General features: G+C 59.8%; 2 protein-coding genes across 4 annotated transcripts in view; both read left to right on the forward strand.

Annotated features, from left to right (window-relative positions):
- The window catches only part of ELL (elongation factor for RNA polymerase II), a 53,219-nt gene extending 46,162 nt beyond the window's left edge, over positions 1-7,057 (forward strand). For 2 of the 3 annotated variants that reach the window (XM_083811217.1, XM_083811219.1), the window contains exons 9-12: positions 425-491; positions 1,588-1,759; positions 2,629-2,673; positions 3,670-7,057. In XM_083811217.1, the coding sequence (XP_083667343.1) occupies positions 425-491; positions 1,588-1,759; positions 2,629-2,673; positions 3,670-3,774 (389 nt within the window). In that variant the 3' untranslated portion in view covers positions 3,775-7,057. The remainder of the gene's footprint in view (positions 1-424; positions 492-1,587; positions 1,760-2,628; positions 2,674-3,669) is intronic. The other variant, XM_083811218.1, reaches the window with a different exon arrangement.
- Positions 7,058-10,916: 3,859 nt separating this feature from the next.
- ISYNA1 (inositol-3-phosphate synthase 1) lies at positions 10,917-16,108 on the forward strand. Its single transcript, XM_083811207.1, has 11 exons — positions 10,917-11,069; positions 12,024-12,148; positions 12,255-12,416; positions 12,568-12,697; positions 12,771-12,964; positions 13,056-13,205; positions 13,293-13,508; positions 13,610-13,774; positions 13,861-13,974; positions 14,061-14,278; positions 15,456-16,108. Exons 2-11 carry the CDS (start codon positions 12,035-12,037, stop codon positions 15,670-15,672), a joined length of 1,680 nt encoding a protein of 559 aa, XP_083667333.1. The 5' UTR covers positions 10,917-11,069; positions 12,024-12,034; the 3' UTR covers positions 15,673-16,108.
- The last annotated feature ends 580 nt before the right edge of the window (positions 16,109-16,688 follow it).

Here is a 16,688-nt window from a genome sequence, read left to right on the forward strand (position 1 = left end):
GATCCTATAGATCCTATAGGAATCCCTAATAATAATAGCAGGGATCTACGTAGTGTAGAACTGGGGGGGAGAAACGTGCACCTTGCTCAGTTCTCTTGTGCTCATCTGGACCCAGAAATGTGTTTTGTGGTTGATACCAGCGTTATCCCTCCCCGCAGGCGGTGTTCCCAAACCAATTAAACGAGGCCGTGTCGCTGCTCAGCGTGTTGGCTGATGTCGGTGTCGTTTTGCTGACAAATATTCGGGAAGCGTGAGGTTTCAGCCACCTCACACTACACCTTCCATCTCTGTCAATTTAAAGCACAACAGAAACCCTTCGAATTCAATAAACTGCATGCTGTGGATAGATTTATGAATTTACAGTTTTATTGCATAGAGCTCTGAAGTTTAAGAATGTCTAAAAGCAAGTTTTTGTTTCTTCCAGGTTTAAATGGAACATGCAATAATTCTAGCGTACCAACATCAACTTCGGAAATGCCAGATTATTTATTGTGAGTATCTTTATTGCTTGTTTCGTCACTTTGGGACCATGTTTCAGGCTAAAAATCACAGTGTCTCGGTGACTTTTTGTTGGATTTAAGTGTTACTTGATTGAACTTTGGAAGGTGGGCTGAAAAAAAAAAAAAAAAGTCCTTTGCTGGTAGTTCCTGAAACCAAAATGGGTCTCAGATTGGCTCACCCTTGGCTCTGCCCTGACCGTTTTGATGACGAGTTCCTTATCTCGTGTTAGCACGTCCTGTGTAGATGCTTCTTTGTGCTGACCCCTCTCAAGGAGTCAGCTCTTGAAGGCTAGAGCACATTGAAGTTGACGCAGTGAAAGTTTTCCCTTAATTTGACACCTCAGTTAGCTTGTACACGTTCAGGCACCGCGTTGCAGCTGGAGCAAGGTGGCAAATGAGAGTCATCACCTGTGAAAAGAGGAGCTTTGCCATCACAGAGGACTGGCTGCTGGGCTCGCTGCAGAATGTCAGGTTTAATGGCTTCTTGTTGAGCTGAACGACTTTCAAAGAGCCTCGGAGGCGCATCTGTTAAACATGAGCTCTTGTGTCGTGTTCAGCTCCTTGGGTATCTTCAGAAGGTGGTGGAGATGTATTCAGCCTATTCAACGTGGTTCTCATCCCGCGCTTGCCACATAATAGTCCTGCGAGCGTTTTGCAATGATAGCTGAACGGTTTTTGTGTTCCTTTAAAGACTCTGAGCGCTGGAAGCATCGTATTCCTGCTGTTCCGAGGTCTGGCACAGATGCAGAACTCCATGTTCTGGGGGACAGCAGGAATTAGAAAAGCTGTAGCAGTGCTATCTGAGTGTCCTCCTACACCCTCATCTGCTCGCAGGCTTTGCTGTACCTGCATATTCCAGCCTGTCTTGCAGAGATGGGAAGTTTTCGGAGCAAATATTGTCTTGTTTTACGGAGAGGTCAAGGTACAGCAGTTATCTCAGTGCCACTGTCACGCAGATCGCAGGAGACTGTTCCCAAGTGCAGTCAGTCACCTGGCAGACTTGTCATCCTGCTCTTGGCACCGCAGCCTTCGCGCTGTCTGCAGGGAATAATCACTAAACCGCTTAACGAAATTATTCTCCCTCTAGAAAATACGCAGCCATTTCCTCTTCGGAGCAGCGTCAGAGTTACAAAAACGACTTCAACGCGGAGTACAACGAGTACAGAGACCTGCACGCTCGGATAGAGAGGATAACCCGGCGGTTTACGCAGTTAGACTCCAAGCTGAAGCAACTTTTGCAGGGCTCTGAAGAATACAAGGTAGAGACAAATTTATCCTTCGAAAAGCTGCTCCTGCGTGTGGGGCTGCCACAGCTTGCTCTGTGCACGGGGCTTTCCGGGCTGGTTGGTGGAGGCCCCGTGTCCTGCCTGTGAAATAAATGCCCAGAGCCCAGGACTGGTGGATGCAGAACGTGCGCACAGCTGACAGCTTTGTGGACTGTTCTTAAAACAGCTCTGTGTTCTTTCGTTTTCAAGCTGGAGCACACATCATGGTACTTGTTGACAAGGAAAGGCCTCAGTGAGACAATTGGCGTCTTCAGCCAAAAGCTGCTGGAAGCTATTAGTGTGTCCCAGCCAGAAAACTCATATTCGCACATATGGTAGCGTATCGGGGCTGGAAGGGGAGTTAGGACAGGGTCATCTGTTTCTCTCCGATCTTTGATCTTAATAATGTAGCATTATTCAACTTGTCAGACCGATTTTAGAAGAGCTTTAACTATTCATTATCTTGAGAAAATAAGGCTCAGTGAGTATAACAAACAGATTTTTTGCAGAGCACGTATTGTACTAAGCACAGTTTCTTCCCTCAAACGTCCTTCCCCTCTGTGAGAAATCTACTGATTCCTCACTGCAATATTCTTGTATCTCGGGGAAAAATTAGTCTGAGCTGTGGAGGAAACGTCAATTATCCTGTCAATTCAAGTGCTTGTTACAGGTAGATTTTATGGCTGGGGAATTGGGACAGGGACCTGTTCCTTCCCATGCCCCTGGTGTTAGCACCAGGGAGAAGGTTTTGGTCAGTATTCGGAGGAAATGTGCATGTCAGGCCATGGGTAAATGCTTGTCTGTTGCTTCAGGTTGCGAGACTGTTGGCTGTTCTGAAAACAAGTTATCTTTTCCTTTTTTAGACCATCCATGATCAAATATTACAGGAATACCGGAAAATTAAAAAGGTAAGGAAAAAATATTTGCCCATAAACAAGGCTTTTGGGTGGTGCCCCTAGCGACTGAAAGAAATGGGTGCTTGCCAAGTGAAAACCCAGCCTCTAGCTTACGAGCAGACCTTTGTTCAGCTCGAGCTTGTCCGAAGAGTGGTCCTTTCACTGTTCAGAAAGGGTTTGTGGGCAGCTGGGACTGCTCTGTGCATCTTGGGGAACGCTTCCACTTTGTTAGTGGCGTGCTAGCAAAAGAACAGATGTATTAAAGTTAGTGTTTCTCTCCCCTCAAGTGAAAGAACAGTTTGTGTTTCGGATGGCGAGGCCAAGCGATAACGGGATCCTCCAGGTCTTGGGGTCTGCTGGTGTACTTGGTAGGAGCTGAGCTCAGCCTCTAGGACGAACCACGCGGGTGCATAGTCCCCTGTGGTCTCAGCTTTCTTTTTTGTGCATGGCGTACAGAATATTTTGCCTTCGCGTATGCATAAAGCAGCTGTTGACCGGGAGGATTTGTGGCTCAGCTGGATGAGGTAGCAGAGCAGAGGCAGGCTGGGGCATCCACGTACCAGGGCAGGGGATATTTATGGATACAGCCCTGATCCCTCTTGTCCCTGGGGGATTTGGGAGCTTTGGGAAGAGCGTCCCTGTGTGGTAAGTTCATCGTTGTCTTAAAGCTCTCAGACTTGCACAATCCGGTGCTAACGTGGGGGCCAAAGGGCAGGTGATGCTCGCTGAAAGCTGACGCGTGCGGCACAGCTGCTCTGAGCGCTCGGTGCCTCGCGCAAGGTGTGCTCGCTCCCCCGTGATCAGCTCCCCGGAGCTGGGCACTGATGAGAAGGGATTTATTTAGCTCTTTGCCTTGTTTGAACAGGACAGGTCCTTTCGAAACAAGCGGGTGTCTGCTCTGCTCCCCGGTTATCTGTTTATACCTTGAGGTCAGAGAGCCTCGGCCGGGTTTGGCGTGGATGTCGCTGAAGGCTTGCACTGTCACTACATCTTCGTTTTTCTTTACAGACTAACCCCAATTACAGCCAAGAGAAGAACCGCTGCGAATACCTCCACAACAAACTGGCTCACATTAAAAAACTGATAGCAGAGTATGACCAACAGCAGTTCTAGCTGGCGCTGATCTGGACTGGGTAGGGCAAAAGTCACCTGGACGTTACGTTCCCTTTTATACAACTAGATTCCTTTCAGAGATGAGCATTAAATTCTTCTTGGTGGAAGAACTTGGGGATTTCTTACAGTGGCGAGTCTCTTGTGTCCGCGTCTGCGCCAGGTAGCACGCCAGCGCCTGGCACGGTCCTCTCGAGTTGTAGCCTCTCTGAATGTCGGGATGTAACAAACGAAACTCTGCTTGTTTGAAGCCAGCGATTGACACTTAAGGGAAAAAACTTGCCTAAAGTGACCGAAGCTCCCAAAGGTTAAGAATCGGTAGTTTTCATGGATTAAAAGTTTGGCATGAAGTGTAATTACCCCTGGCCCAGGTCCGCTGGGTTACAAATTGTCCTTCAAATGGTGAGGAACTGGAATGCTGCTAGGTTACCTCCTTCTCTGGCACCTGCGACTGTTCATATGCAAGCTGTCTGCTCTCCATGGCACCGTGTTAAATACACCAAGTACCCAGAGCTCTCGTTGTTTGTTCCTGCTTTTGTCATCTCCGGTGTGTGCTCTCTTTGAGGTGGTTGTGTCAGTAGGAGGGGAACAGCCCGGGGATCTGCACCGGGTGCCTGGCGCCGTGCAGATGCGGATCCTTCCTCTCAAAGTCTCGGTCCACGCGTGCGTTGGGATCCAGCAGGCGTAGACCTTGCAGCACGCGCAGTCCAGTCTGCCTGCATTACCCCTCACGTACCAATGCTGGGAAGACCGAGACCTGTCTGTCTTTGACTTTTATAATTTTCTACCAAGGCAGCCAATTTTCTTAATTGCGTAATGAGACTATGGTCTATTTTTGTATGACAAAAAAAAAAAAAAGCATCTTTTTCTAAAACTGTGCCTCCCTTTTCCTTTTAGGCCAAGTGTTTCAGAACCTTTCCTGTCTTACAATTGCAGTGTTACTGAAGCTCGTTGGATAGTTACCCAGAGAAGTTATTTTATTACCTGTAATGACCCATAGGAGAGGAGGGGGCGGGGGGTGGGGAACGTGATGCTTTCTTCTGTTTTTTTTCTTACTTCCAAAGAAGCAGCAGCAGAAAACCATTCTCAGAACAGGCGCCTGAGTGTGAGAGAAGCAAGGTAGCGTTTTCCCATGCGGGTCACTTCCCCTGTTGTGCTTTATCTAGCCAGCTTCTCGTCGCAGTCTTTCTTCTTGATTTTTTTTCTTTTTTTTTTGGACTTGAAGGGAACATTTTTAGAGTATGGCCAGGGTGTGAGAAACACGCCAAAAAGCACAAAGGTGTCCTTTAACTCTGCTATTTCTTTCTCTCCCCTCTCCCCTTTTAATCCTGCCAGCCTGTGCGATTTGACTTCTTCCCGCTTCCGTTTATCTCAAAGTAAAGGATTACTTTCCCGGGGCGTCTCCTTCCCTTGGAGGTTGCACTGAAGAGTCTTTCACCCTTTGAAGGAGCGGAATGGCAGAGTTGAGGAGGGAAAACAGTTCTTTTACGAGAAGCAGTTTATTTTTCCACCCAAAAAAAAGTGGGTCCATCTGCTGTATTTAAAAAAAAGATATCCATTGTATCCAAAATATCCGTTCTGGCTAGGTTGTTCTTGCTGTGTCGCCCGGACAGGGCCACCACTTGGCTTTGTCGTTTGCCACGTCCCGAGTTTCTGTCCCCGCCGCGTTGTCCACAGACGTCCAGCGCTCGCCAGGATTTTGCCATCCCGTTCTCCAAAGGGAAGCCTCGGGCTCGAGGGAGCTGCCTGCGCTCACGGCGCCTCTCCGGCCGTGCTCCACGGACACCCGCTGGAAAGCCACGTGTTTCTGCTGGCCCGCAAAACCCAAACTGTTCTGAAGCAGAGCGGTAAAGGAGAGGGGGGACGAGATGTGATCCCCAAGGATCGTGGGGTCTGTAGGGTGAGAGCCCCGCTAGGAAGTCCAGAGAAGGCTCCCGGGGCCAGGGCACGCTTCGGGCTCATCTCTTCCTCTCTGAACAAAGAAGACCGGCGGTTAGGGAGCTCTCTGTCTTGCTTGTGTAATGCTGCACCTCCGATGCTTCCACCAGGGAGGGAAGGCTGGAAGATGGTGCGTGAAGGAAGGCGAGGAGCTTTTCTCCAGGATTCTTTGTTCTTCCCAGCGGGGCATCACACCTGGTGAGCGCCCGGGTTTCGTGAGCAGTGGCAGGAGGGAACATCAGATGGGCACCCACGTCCCTTGGAGCTTGAGCCTCGTGTAGGCTCTGACCTGATTCCAGCAAGCTCCCCGCAGCAGCGAATTCGTGCACCGAGGAGGATCCCAGAGGAGCAGCAGGGTCTGCGTTCCTGCCAGCATCGCTGCCAGGGGGCATCAGGACGGGCACTGCGGAGTGCGGAGCCTCGCTGTCCGGGGTCTGTGCGGGATCCATCGCTGCCGAGCCCACCAGGTGCCCGATCCGCGAGCAGCGTCGCTGGCTGGAGCTCACATGAATCCAGCGGTGATGGTGCTGAGCTCCACGGGAACGCGTGCAATCGGGCAGTGCCTGCCCATCGCGTCCCGGGCTAGCGGCAGGCAGCGGGGTTTGGTGGGACTGCGTCCACCTGGGACCGAGAGGCGAGTTGGGCGAGGGGCTAGAAACTCGACCGGCAGGAGAGGCAGCGGCTCTGTAACCAAGACGAGTCGGTTCTTCCATGGAAACACTTCTCGTTCTGACCCTTAATATTTTGAAGGGGGTTTTTTGCTTTTGGGGATCGGGGAGGGGGGAGGGGAGTAGAGATGGATCTCAATCTTTATACATCTGCTATAAGATATTTTTGCAAACAGAGTTGTATACAAAGATGTATTGTGTACATTTACATGTATATTCTGGAACTTCTAAAAATTTGAATATAAAACTGAAAATATTTAATGAATATCCAAACTGTGAGACCCAATTAGCATTCAACAACTTTCTGCTTCACTTTTCTTTTGGACTGTGTTAAAGAATTGTAGTCGAATCTGCCTTTTTTTTCTTTTTAGAGATTATGAAGCTAGGCAAATTTTGTGCTTTTTGGGTTAATAGAAACCAGTTCTAGGTGATTAAGTATGATCTTAACTTATTGATACTGTGTTTTACTTTGTAATATTGTACTGTGGATAAAACTATATTGAGCCATGGAGTTGGAGTTTACAAAAGAGCTTTTCACTTTGCCAAAATGTTACAATTTAAAGGCAGCATAGTCTTCAGCTTTCCTAATCTTTTCTTAAGAGCTAGTGTCCTTTTTTGTACACTAAAAAGCTGAATGCTGATTTTGCAACATATAATAAATTCACTGTATTGGAAAACAAGCAAACAATAAGGTTGTATATTTCTTTTCAGTGCTTCTTACTCCAAGAAAACGCGAGAAAGGTGATAGATGTCTGAAATGGCTTTCGAAAGCAGGAAGCTTAAAGGAACCGAGCTGTTTGAATAAGTTTTAGTAGGTAAGGGAAGGAAAAACAAAGGTGGGCTGCAGCGGGGATGCTGTTCCTCGAGTCCGAAGCAGACGTGGCTGGGCAGGAGCTGCAGTCAGCAACCGTGGTCCTGGCTTCCTGAGCCAGAGCTCAGGGTACAGTTGGTGGCTTGGTTGTACCCAGATTTTGTCCCTCTTCCTGCTCTTCCTTCCCAGAGCTCTGTCTTCCCCCGCAGCCTTCCTGACGGCTGCTTGCTGTTCTGCAGCTGGCTCTGCCCTGTCCCTGGCTCTGCTGCTCGCCACGGCTGCAGCAGGCAAAAAGCAGAGCAAAAACACTACTGTTGCTGCCCGGTGCCGCAGGGCGCCCTGAGCAGCTCCTGGTCTCCTTGGGCAGCTGCTGTGCTGCCTGCTTTGGGATCCCCTCCTCTAACAGAGGATGACAGACACAAGTTCACCGGTCTCAGGGCCAGAAGTGCTGGCAGATCACGCTCCATCCACCTGTGCAAATAACGAGCCAGCGTTCGTCTGTGGTTAGCTCCCCTTTAGTGCCAGACCCTGGATTCTACCTCCAAAATAGTGAGATAGCGATGGGGCGAGTGCATGAAATCCATCAATCAAATAATGTGGCTAAGGAATAGATATTTCAGCTTTTTTTGTTATTTTTGAAAGTGGGGGGAAATGGTGGGCTCCGCTTGGGCCTTAATCTCACCAGCTTCAGCTTTGGAAAAGGAAAATGCAGGAGCGTGGGGCAGGGAAGGGATGCTCCTGCGGCTGAGGGTTTGCTCGCAGGGGGTGAGCCGGGTGCGTGGAGCCTGGTGGCGCTTTTCCAAAGCGCTCAGGGAGAGAGAACGGAGGCCTCGTGTTAGCTGAGCCAGGCTCTTGCAGGTCCTGAGCAGCCTGGGGCAAAGCCCTCGGGGTTTTAGTTCCGAGTGCTGCCTTCGGGAAGGCGCAGAGCCCTGGCTGTCACTTCACCACCTCTCGAGCATCCACAGCTCCTCGTTCCTGTCCCTCCTGCCCGTTACCTCTGTCACTGGTGCAGGCTCACCCCCCGTCACCTGCCACCTCCCTGGGGACACCAGGTCTGCATCAGCGAAGTGTGGGATTGCCGCCGCCTGCGCCCTCCGGGGTCCCCATCCCCTCCCGCCGCAGCCCTCGGCTTCCCTAGGTAATTCCTCCGAACCCCTGGCAGCTCGCGCTGCCTGGGGTCACGCAGAGAACTAATTAACTCCGAGCAGCACCAGTGGAAATTTACTGGCTGCTTCCTCTGTGCCAGAGCCAGCCCGGCTCCAGAAGCTTCCCTTCTTATCTGAACCCGGCTGGGAACCCACGGCCGCCGGCCTTCGGAGGGGGCACGCAGCACGGAGCAGCTCAGGGTTGCAGAAATCCCCCCGATTTTGGGGCTGCGAGCGGGGCAGCATCCCCGGGTCGAGGCGTGCACCTCGTGCAGGTCCACGAGGAGCCCTGGCCACGACCACCGAGCTCGCACCCGGCAGTGTCCCCGCGCGGCACGCCACGCTGTCCCCGTGTCACCAAACGGGGCGCGATCGCCCCGCGGCGCGCCGAGGTCCGCGGGATGCTCGAAACATGGCGAAGCAGCCGCGGGTTTTTCCGTCCCGTGGGGTCGGGTCGCGCGCGCCTTTTGCTTGGCGGCTCGTTTCCAGGAGGAAGCTCATTAGCCTAATTTGCCCTCGACGCGCTCGGCCGGAGCCGGTCCCTGTTGCAGCACCGCTGCCGTGCTCCCACCGCGGCGCGGCGACCACCCTGAGCTGTCCATCCGTCTGTCCCTTTGCACGCATCCGTCCGTCTGTCCGTCCTTGGGTGCGTGGCTCCCGGCGGGTCACGGTGAGGGGACAGGAAGGAGAGGAAAAGGAGCTGCCAGCAGCGGCCGCGGGCGAAGATAAGGGAGGGTCAGAGGCTGGGGGTTATTTAACGCCAAGGGAAAAATCCCAAAGGTGCAGGAGGCAGCCTGCTGCTGCGGGAGGGCTTGGGGTAAAAACAGCGGCTTTGGGACGAGGGAATTGGGGCGATATTATAGGGGAATGGGATGGGCGATTGGGGGATGCCCTCCAGGGAGTCCCCATAAGCAACCCCCCCCCAGTTGGGGGAAGAGAATCAGGCCCTGAAGGCGACGTATGGGTGGGTTTGGGGCCTGGCGGAGGGTTTTTTTTTGGGGGGGGGGGGGGGGACACCTCCCGGTGCCATTGCTCTGGGGCCGCGCTGGTCGCTATGGCTCCGTGCTCGCCTGGCCCCCCGCCAGCCCCCGGCAGCTGGGGAGCTGAAGGCGCTGGGCGCCCGGCCCGGGCGCCCGGCCCATGAGCGCCGGGAGCAGGAACAAGGGAGCCCCGCTCATGCGGTGCCGAGCGTGGGAGGGGTGGGAAGGGAGTGGGGGAAGGAACAATGGTGGGAGTTCTGGGAGGGGGCAAAAAAAGGAAAGCCAGTGGAAAAATACCAGTTCTCGGCCCCTGGCAGCGCTGCCCGGACCCTCCCCGCCCCAGGATTATTGTACAAAGAAATGTTATTTTTGTTTCAATAATTTGCTGAGGCACTGGAATTCCAGCGCGGGGCTCGTTTTGTGCTCCAGCCCGGCACTGAGGGCGCATTGTTCCGCCGCTGCCCACGGCCTGGATGCGGCCCTCGGGCCCCGACGCCCCCGGCACCGCCGATGCCCGGCGGCTTCCCCCAGCAGGTGCCCGGCCCCGGTGGTCCCCGCGTGTTGTCCCCCCCCCATGTGCCCCCCCCCAAAAAGAAAAAACTCTCTGCACACGCTTGGCGGTGCCAGCGGCCCCCGCGGAGCCAGGGCCCGGGGCTGGCGGGTGGGTGGCAGCCGAGCTGTCCTCGCCACGTCGGCGGGGAGCATGGGTGGGGAAGGGGCTGGGAGCGCTGGGGGGGGGGGGGACACGGGCGTTGCTCCTGCTCCGGGGGGGGGGTGTTGGGGAAAGGGGGGTGGGGGCTCCTTTGAAGCGGGGCCTTCCCATTGAAATGACGGCCAGGCCCCCCGGGGCCCCCTCGCTGTCCCGCTGCCCGTCCTCCGCAGAGGCTGGGAGCAGCCTCCCGGCGGCCTCTCCCATGGCCAAAGTGGGGGGGGGGGGGCAGCGCCCGGCGGCCCCCTGCCCGCAATGGGGTGGGGGCTGCGGGGTGAGACAGGGCTGCAGGGTGCCGCCGTCAGGGTGCCCGTGCTGGGGGCTGTGGGGTCAGAAGGCTGGGGGGCTCTGGGATGGGATGGGCTGGGTGGGGGTGGTGGGGGCTGTGGGGTGACGGTGACGGGGGCTGCAGGATGACAGCGATGGGGGCTGCAGGGCGACGGCGATGGGGGCTGTGGGGTCCCCAAAAATAGGGGATTTGGGATGCCCAAGCCAGGGGCTGCAGGGTGGTGGGGGCTGCAGGGTGACAGTGACGGGGGCTGCAGGGTGATGATAATGGGGGCCACAGGGTGATGGGGACAGCGATGGGGGCTGCAGGGTCCACAGAATGGGGGCTTTGGGATGCCCAAGCCGGGGGCTGCAGGGTGATGGTGGTGGGGGCTGCAGGGTCCCCAAAATGGGGGCTTTGGGACGCCCAAGCCGGGGGCTGCAGGGTGCTGGGTGCTGCGGGGTGACGGTGCCAGGAGCTCCAGGCCCCCATGCGGGGCGCTCCGGGGTCCCCTTGCGGGGGGCTCCGGGATGCCCCAGGCTGCTCCGGCCGCGTGGGCCCGGCCCCGTGGGCAAGCTCCGGTTCCCCCCCCCCCCGTCCCCATCCCCCGCCGCTCCGGAAGCCCCGGGCCCGGGGCCGTGAATGGGCGGAAGGCAGCGGCGGGACCCCCCCGGCCCCGGCCCCGGTGCCACTTCCCCTTCCCGGGTCAGCGGCCGCTTCCCCTTCTGGAGGCGCGGCGCTGCGGGAGGGCTCGGCCCGCCCCGCTCCGGGCCCCGCCGGTGAGAACCGGGGGGGGACACACGGGGGGACACGGGACACCCCCCCCCCGGGATACCCCCCCCCGGGACACCCCTGCCCGTGGGGCGCGCCCGGAGCCCGGCAGCGCGCGGGGCAGCGGGGGCCGGGGGCGAGCTGGGGCCGTGCCCGGTGCCTCCCCCACCCCCCCCCATCCGCCGGTACCGGGGCACGTGCGGGGGCGGGAGGATGGGGGGGGGGGACGGGACGGGACCTGGGGGGGTCCGGCGAGGATGGAAAGTTTTGGGCTGGGCGGAGCCGGGGGGGGGGCGGGCCCTGGGAGCCGATTAAGCGGCGGGAGCCGAGGGGAAGCCCCAGCCGCGCTCGCATCCCCCCGTGGGGCAGCACCGGCACCGGGCTCCTGCGCGCCCCCCGCTCCGGTGAGTGCCCCCCCCCATCCCCCCCCCCTAAACCGGGGCGAGGAGGGGGGGGTGGGACCCGGCTCCTGCCGCCCCCCGCACCCCTGGGGACGGCCCCGGGGTCGCCGCGTCCCCGCGCCCCCTCCCCCGGGCTGCGCGCTCCGGGCCGCCCCCCCCCGGGGTCCCGGTGGCACGGAGCGGGGGGGGTGGCTCCGGTGCCGGTGTCCCCGGTGAGCCCCGGTGCCGTCCCCGGTAACCCCCGGTAACCCCTGGTCCTGCTGGCGCCGGTCCCCTGTGCCATCTGCCACCCGGGGGATGGGGACAGCGGGGATTTTGGGGACAGAGGGGACTTTGGGGACGGCGGGGACAGCCTGCCCCGTGCCATCCCCGCTTGTCGGGGGCTCGGTGATGTCCTGGGGCTGGGGGCAGCGGTGCTGAGCTGGGAGGGGACAGGGACAGGGGCTTGGAGCCGGCCGTCCCCACCGGCACAGCCCGGAGCCACGTCCCAGCGGGGCCGGGGGCGGGGGGGGGCCCGGCGTGCCAGGCTCCGGGGGTGCCACCCATTTCCTCCAATTCCAGCTCCAGGAACAATGGCAGAGACATTCCTTGTGGAGAGCCCCGATGTCACGTACAGCAAGGACTTCATCGAGGCCAAGTACACGTACAGCACCGTGCACGTCTGCAAGGAGAACGGCGTCACCAAGGTACGGGATGGGGACGGCGGGGTCGGGGACACCAGCGCCCGGCCTCGTGCCGCCGGGTCCGGCCCTCTCCGTGCTCGCTCACGTCCCCGGTGTCTGTGCCGTGCAGGTGAGGCCGTGCTCCACCCGCTTCACCTTCCGCACGGGGCGGCAGGTCCCCCGCCTGGGCCTGATGCTGGTGGGCTGGGGAGGCAACAACGGCACCACGGTGACGGCGGCCGTGCTGGCCAACAGGCTGGGCCTGTCCTGGATGACCAAGACGGGGCGCAAGGTGGGTGTCCGGGCTGCACCCCGATGGGGACGGGGGCGCCCGAGGTGGTCCCATCCCCACCTGGGTCCTGCGGAAGGGGGCTGTGGCCCCGGGTTCCTGGTTTTGTGGGGTCTCCTGTGCCGGTCACTCATCCTCGCGCTGTCCTCCCCAGAAAGCCAACTACTACGGCTCGCTGCTCCAAGCCTCCACCGTGTGCCTGGGCACCGGCCCCACCGGTGACGTCTACGTGCCTTTCCGGGACCTGCTGCCCATGGTGCACCCCAACGACATCGTCTTTGACGGTAGGTGGGGCGGGCGGGGGGCCTGGTGACAGGCAGGGGGTGCGGGAGCGGCACGGTCACATCCCCCCCGCAGGCTGGGACATCTCCTCGCTGAACCTGGCCGAGGCCATGCGGCGGGCGGAGGTGCTGGACTGGCCGCTGCAGGAGCAGCTCTGGCCCCACATGGAGAAGATGAAGCCCCGGCCCTCCATCTACATCCCCGAGTTCATCGCCGCCAACCAGGAGGAGCGGGCGGACAACGTGCTCCGCGGCTCCAAGGCCGAGCAGGTGCCGGGGGGACGGTGGGGGGGCAGAGACGGGTGGGGGTGAGGACGGGGACACGACACTGACCCGTCCCCACGTCCCGTGGTCACGGCAGGTGGAGCAGATCCGCAGGGACATCCGGGACTTCAGGGAGAGCAGCGGGGTGGACAAAGTCATCGTGCTGTGGACGGCCAACACGGAGCGCTTCTGCGACGTCGTGCCGGGGCTCAACGACACCGCCGACAACCTGCTGCGGGCCATCGAGGTGAGGGCGCGCGGGAGGGGGGGGGACACACGCACACAACGCGCACGCACCGTGCCGCCGGCGCTGAGCCGCCCCGTGTCCCCGCAGCGAGGCCTGGAGGTGTCCCCGTCCACGCTCTTCGCCGTGGCCAGCATCCTGGAGGGCTGCGCCTACATCAACGGGTCCCCCCAGAACACCTTCGTGCCGGGCGCGGTGGAGCTGGCCGCCCAGCGCCGCGTCTTCATCTGCGGCGACGACTTCAAGTCGGGGCAGACCAAGCTCAAGTCGGTGCTGGTGGATTTCCTGGTGGGCGCCGGGCTCAAGGTACGCGGGGACGGGGCTGCGCGTGGCGCCTCGGGGCCCGGCCGCGATGTCCCCGCGGGGGGACAGACCCGGGGGTCGACCTGCCTGCCGCCCCCGCCCAGACCAAGTCCATCGTGAGCTACAACCACCTGGGGAACAACGACGGGAAGAACCTCTCGGCCCCGCAGCAGTTCCGCTCCAAGGAGATCTCCAAGAGCAACGTGGTGGATGACACGGTGCAGGCCAACCCCGTCCTCTACGGACCGCACGACAAGCCCGACCACTGCGTGAGTTGGGGACCGGGGGGGCCTGATATTTGGGGAGGGGGGGTCCGTGGGGGCGATGGGGGGCTGACGGGGGCGTCCCTCGGCAGGTGGTGATCAAGTACGTGCCCTACGTGGGGGACAGCAAGCGCGCGCTGGACGAGTACACGTCGGAGATCATGATGGGCGGCACCAACACCATCGTCATCCACAACACGTGCGAGGTGCGCGGGGCGCGGGGCTGGCGGGGCGACACGTCCCCGAGCCCGGCCGGGCGAGGGCCTCACCCCGTGCCCCTCGCCGCCCGCAGGACTCGTTGCTGGCCAGCCCCATCATCCTGGACCTGGCCGTCCTGACGGAGCTGTGCCAGCGCATCACCTTCTGCACCGAGGGCGACCCCGAGTTCCAGGGCTTCCACAGCGTCCTCTCCATCGTCGCCTTCCTCTGCAAGGCCCCGCTGGTGCCCGAGGGCACCCCCGTCGTCAACGCCCTCTTCCGCCAGCGCAGCTGCATCGAGAACATCCTGAGGTACCCGCGCCTGGGGGTCAGCCGGGGGGTGGCCTTGCCTGGGGGTCCCGGGGTCCCCCCCAGCCTTGGGGACAGGTCCCCGGGGGCGGCCGGGCCCGTGGTGGCCGCTGCTGGTGGCTCCCCCTGCGGGGGTCTCGATGGCCCCGGTGCCCGAAGGCTGCGGGTGCCAGACCCAGCCACGGGTCCTGGTGCTCCGTACCCAGGGTGCCCAGCACCCATGGGTGCTCAGGACCAACGCGTGGGGTGTCCAGCACCAGTGGGTCCCCGGTGCACAAGGTTTGGGGTGTCCACCAGTGGGTCCCAGTGCCCAGTGCCAATGGGGTCCCAGTGCTGGGGGTGCCCAATCTTGGTGGGTCCCAGTGCCAGGGGTGTCCACCACCAGCAGCCCCCAGTGCCCAATGCAGGGGGTGCCCAGTTCCCCGGGGTGTCCTACGCCACTGAGCCCCCGTACCCAACGCAGAGGGTGCCAAGCACCGGTCGGTCCCAGCACCCAGTCCCTGCTGGTCCCAGTTCCTGATGCCCAGGGCGCCCAACGCCAACGGGTCCTGGCACCCAACGCTGATGGGTCCCCAGGGATGTCCCCAACCCTGCAGGGTGCTGGTGCAGGGGGTGCGCGGTGCCATTGGGTTTTGGTACCCCAATATTTGGGGGTTCCCAGTGCTGGTGGGTCCCGGTACCCAGTATTTGGGGTTTCCCAATCCTGGTGGGTCCTGGTGCATGGGGTGCCATGGGGACCTGGTACCCAATATTTGGGGGTCCCCAACCTTGGTGGGTTCTGGTGCATGGGGTGCCCAGGACCGTGGGGTCCTGGTACTCAATATTTGGGGTCCCCAATCCCGGTGGGTCCTGGTGCATGGGGTGTGCGGGGCCACGGGGTCCTGGTACCCAATATTTGGGGTCCCTAATCCTAATGGGTCCCGGTGCATGGGGTGTACGGGGCCACGGGGTCCTGGTACCCAATATTTGGGGTCCCCAATCCTGGTGGGTCCCGGTGCATGGGGTGCCCAGGACCGTGGGGTCCTGGTACTCAATATTTGGGGTCCCAAATCCTAATGGGTCCTGGTGCATGGGGTGTGCGGGGCCACGGGGTCCTGGCACCCAGTCCTTGTGGCCCCCCCAGCCCCGGTGGGTGCCGGCGCCCACCCCTGAGCCTTTCCCCCCCCCCCACCCTTGGCAGGGCCTGCCTGGGGCTGCCCCCCCAGAACCACATGCTGCTGGAGCACAAGATGCAGCGGCCGGCGCTGAGCCCGAAGCGCGCCTGCCCGGCGGGGGCCGCCTGCCCCGTCACCCCCAAGAAGGCGGCGGCGCCCCCCCAGCTCAACGGCCACCCTGCCCCGGCACCGCGCGGCCGGGGACCCCCGTGCCCCCCCCTCCACATCGACGGGGCCAACTAACACCCGGCGGGGACCCCCCCCCCCAAAAGGGATGCACAGCCCCCCCCCCACACCCCCCCTCAACCCACCCCCCCCACCAGGTTGGGGGCTCTGCTGTATGGGGATGGGGAGGGGTTCTACCTGCCCCCCCCCCCCCCCTTGGGTGCCTTTTTGTATTTTATATGAGCTTTTTAGGGGGGTGGGGGGGTGGATACAGGGTGGGGGCTGCGACCTGTGTCCCCCCCCCCCCCCTCCCCGCAGCACCCGGTGCTGCCTGGCTCCCACGCCGACTCGAAACTGTGAAGCTTTGTACCCCCCCCCCGCCAATAAACCCGCAGCGAGCCCCCCCCCTTGCCCCGTCTCGCCTGGTTCCTGCCCCCCCCCCGGCCCCCCCCCGGGGCCAAGCAAGAGCCAAACGCCGCCTTCTGAAAAAAATCAAATTACATTTATTGATGCAGGGTTGGTTGTTGGTTTTTTTTTTTTTTCCTTTTTTTTAATTATTTTTTGGGGATTTTTTTTTTTCCGGTATATTTTTTTTTCCGTTTTTTTTTTTAATGATTTTTTTTTCCTTTTATGATTTTTTTTTTTCTTTTTTTTTTCTTTTTTTTTCCCCGTTTTCGTTTCGATAAGACTCGGGACTAGAAAGAAGGGACGCGCTCTCCCTACACAACGACTACGGGGCCGGGGGGGGGGGGGATGATCTGCCCCCCCCGCTCTCTGCCCGACGAAGGGGGGGACACGGCGGGGCCCCCCCCCCGGCACGGGCTGTACAGGGGAGGGGGCCGGGGTGCACGGCGGATGGATGGGGTGGGGGGGGGCAATGGGGGGGGGGGGGGGGCTGAGGTCCTTTCTGTTATAAAAGAGGAGGAAAAGGAGAAAAACGAATCCTTCATATTAAAGTGTTTTTTTTTTTAAAGTGGTCCCTTGGGGGGGGGGGGAAGGTGAGGGGGGGGGGCCCCACTCTGGCGCTCGGGGTGGGGGGGGGGGGGCAGGAAGATCACAGTGCTGGCTGAGCACGCAGACGGGGCTGGGGGCCA

Source organism: Anser anser (genome assembly GCF_964211835.1).
Source record: "Anser anser genome assembly, chromosome: 25".
Classification (NCBI taxonomy): domain Eukaryota; kingdom Metazoa; phylum Chordata; class Aves; order Anseriformes; family Anatidae; genus Anser; species Anser anser.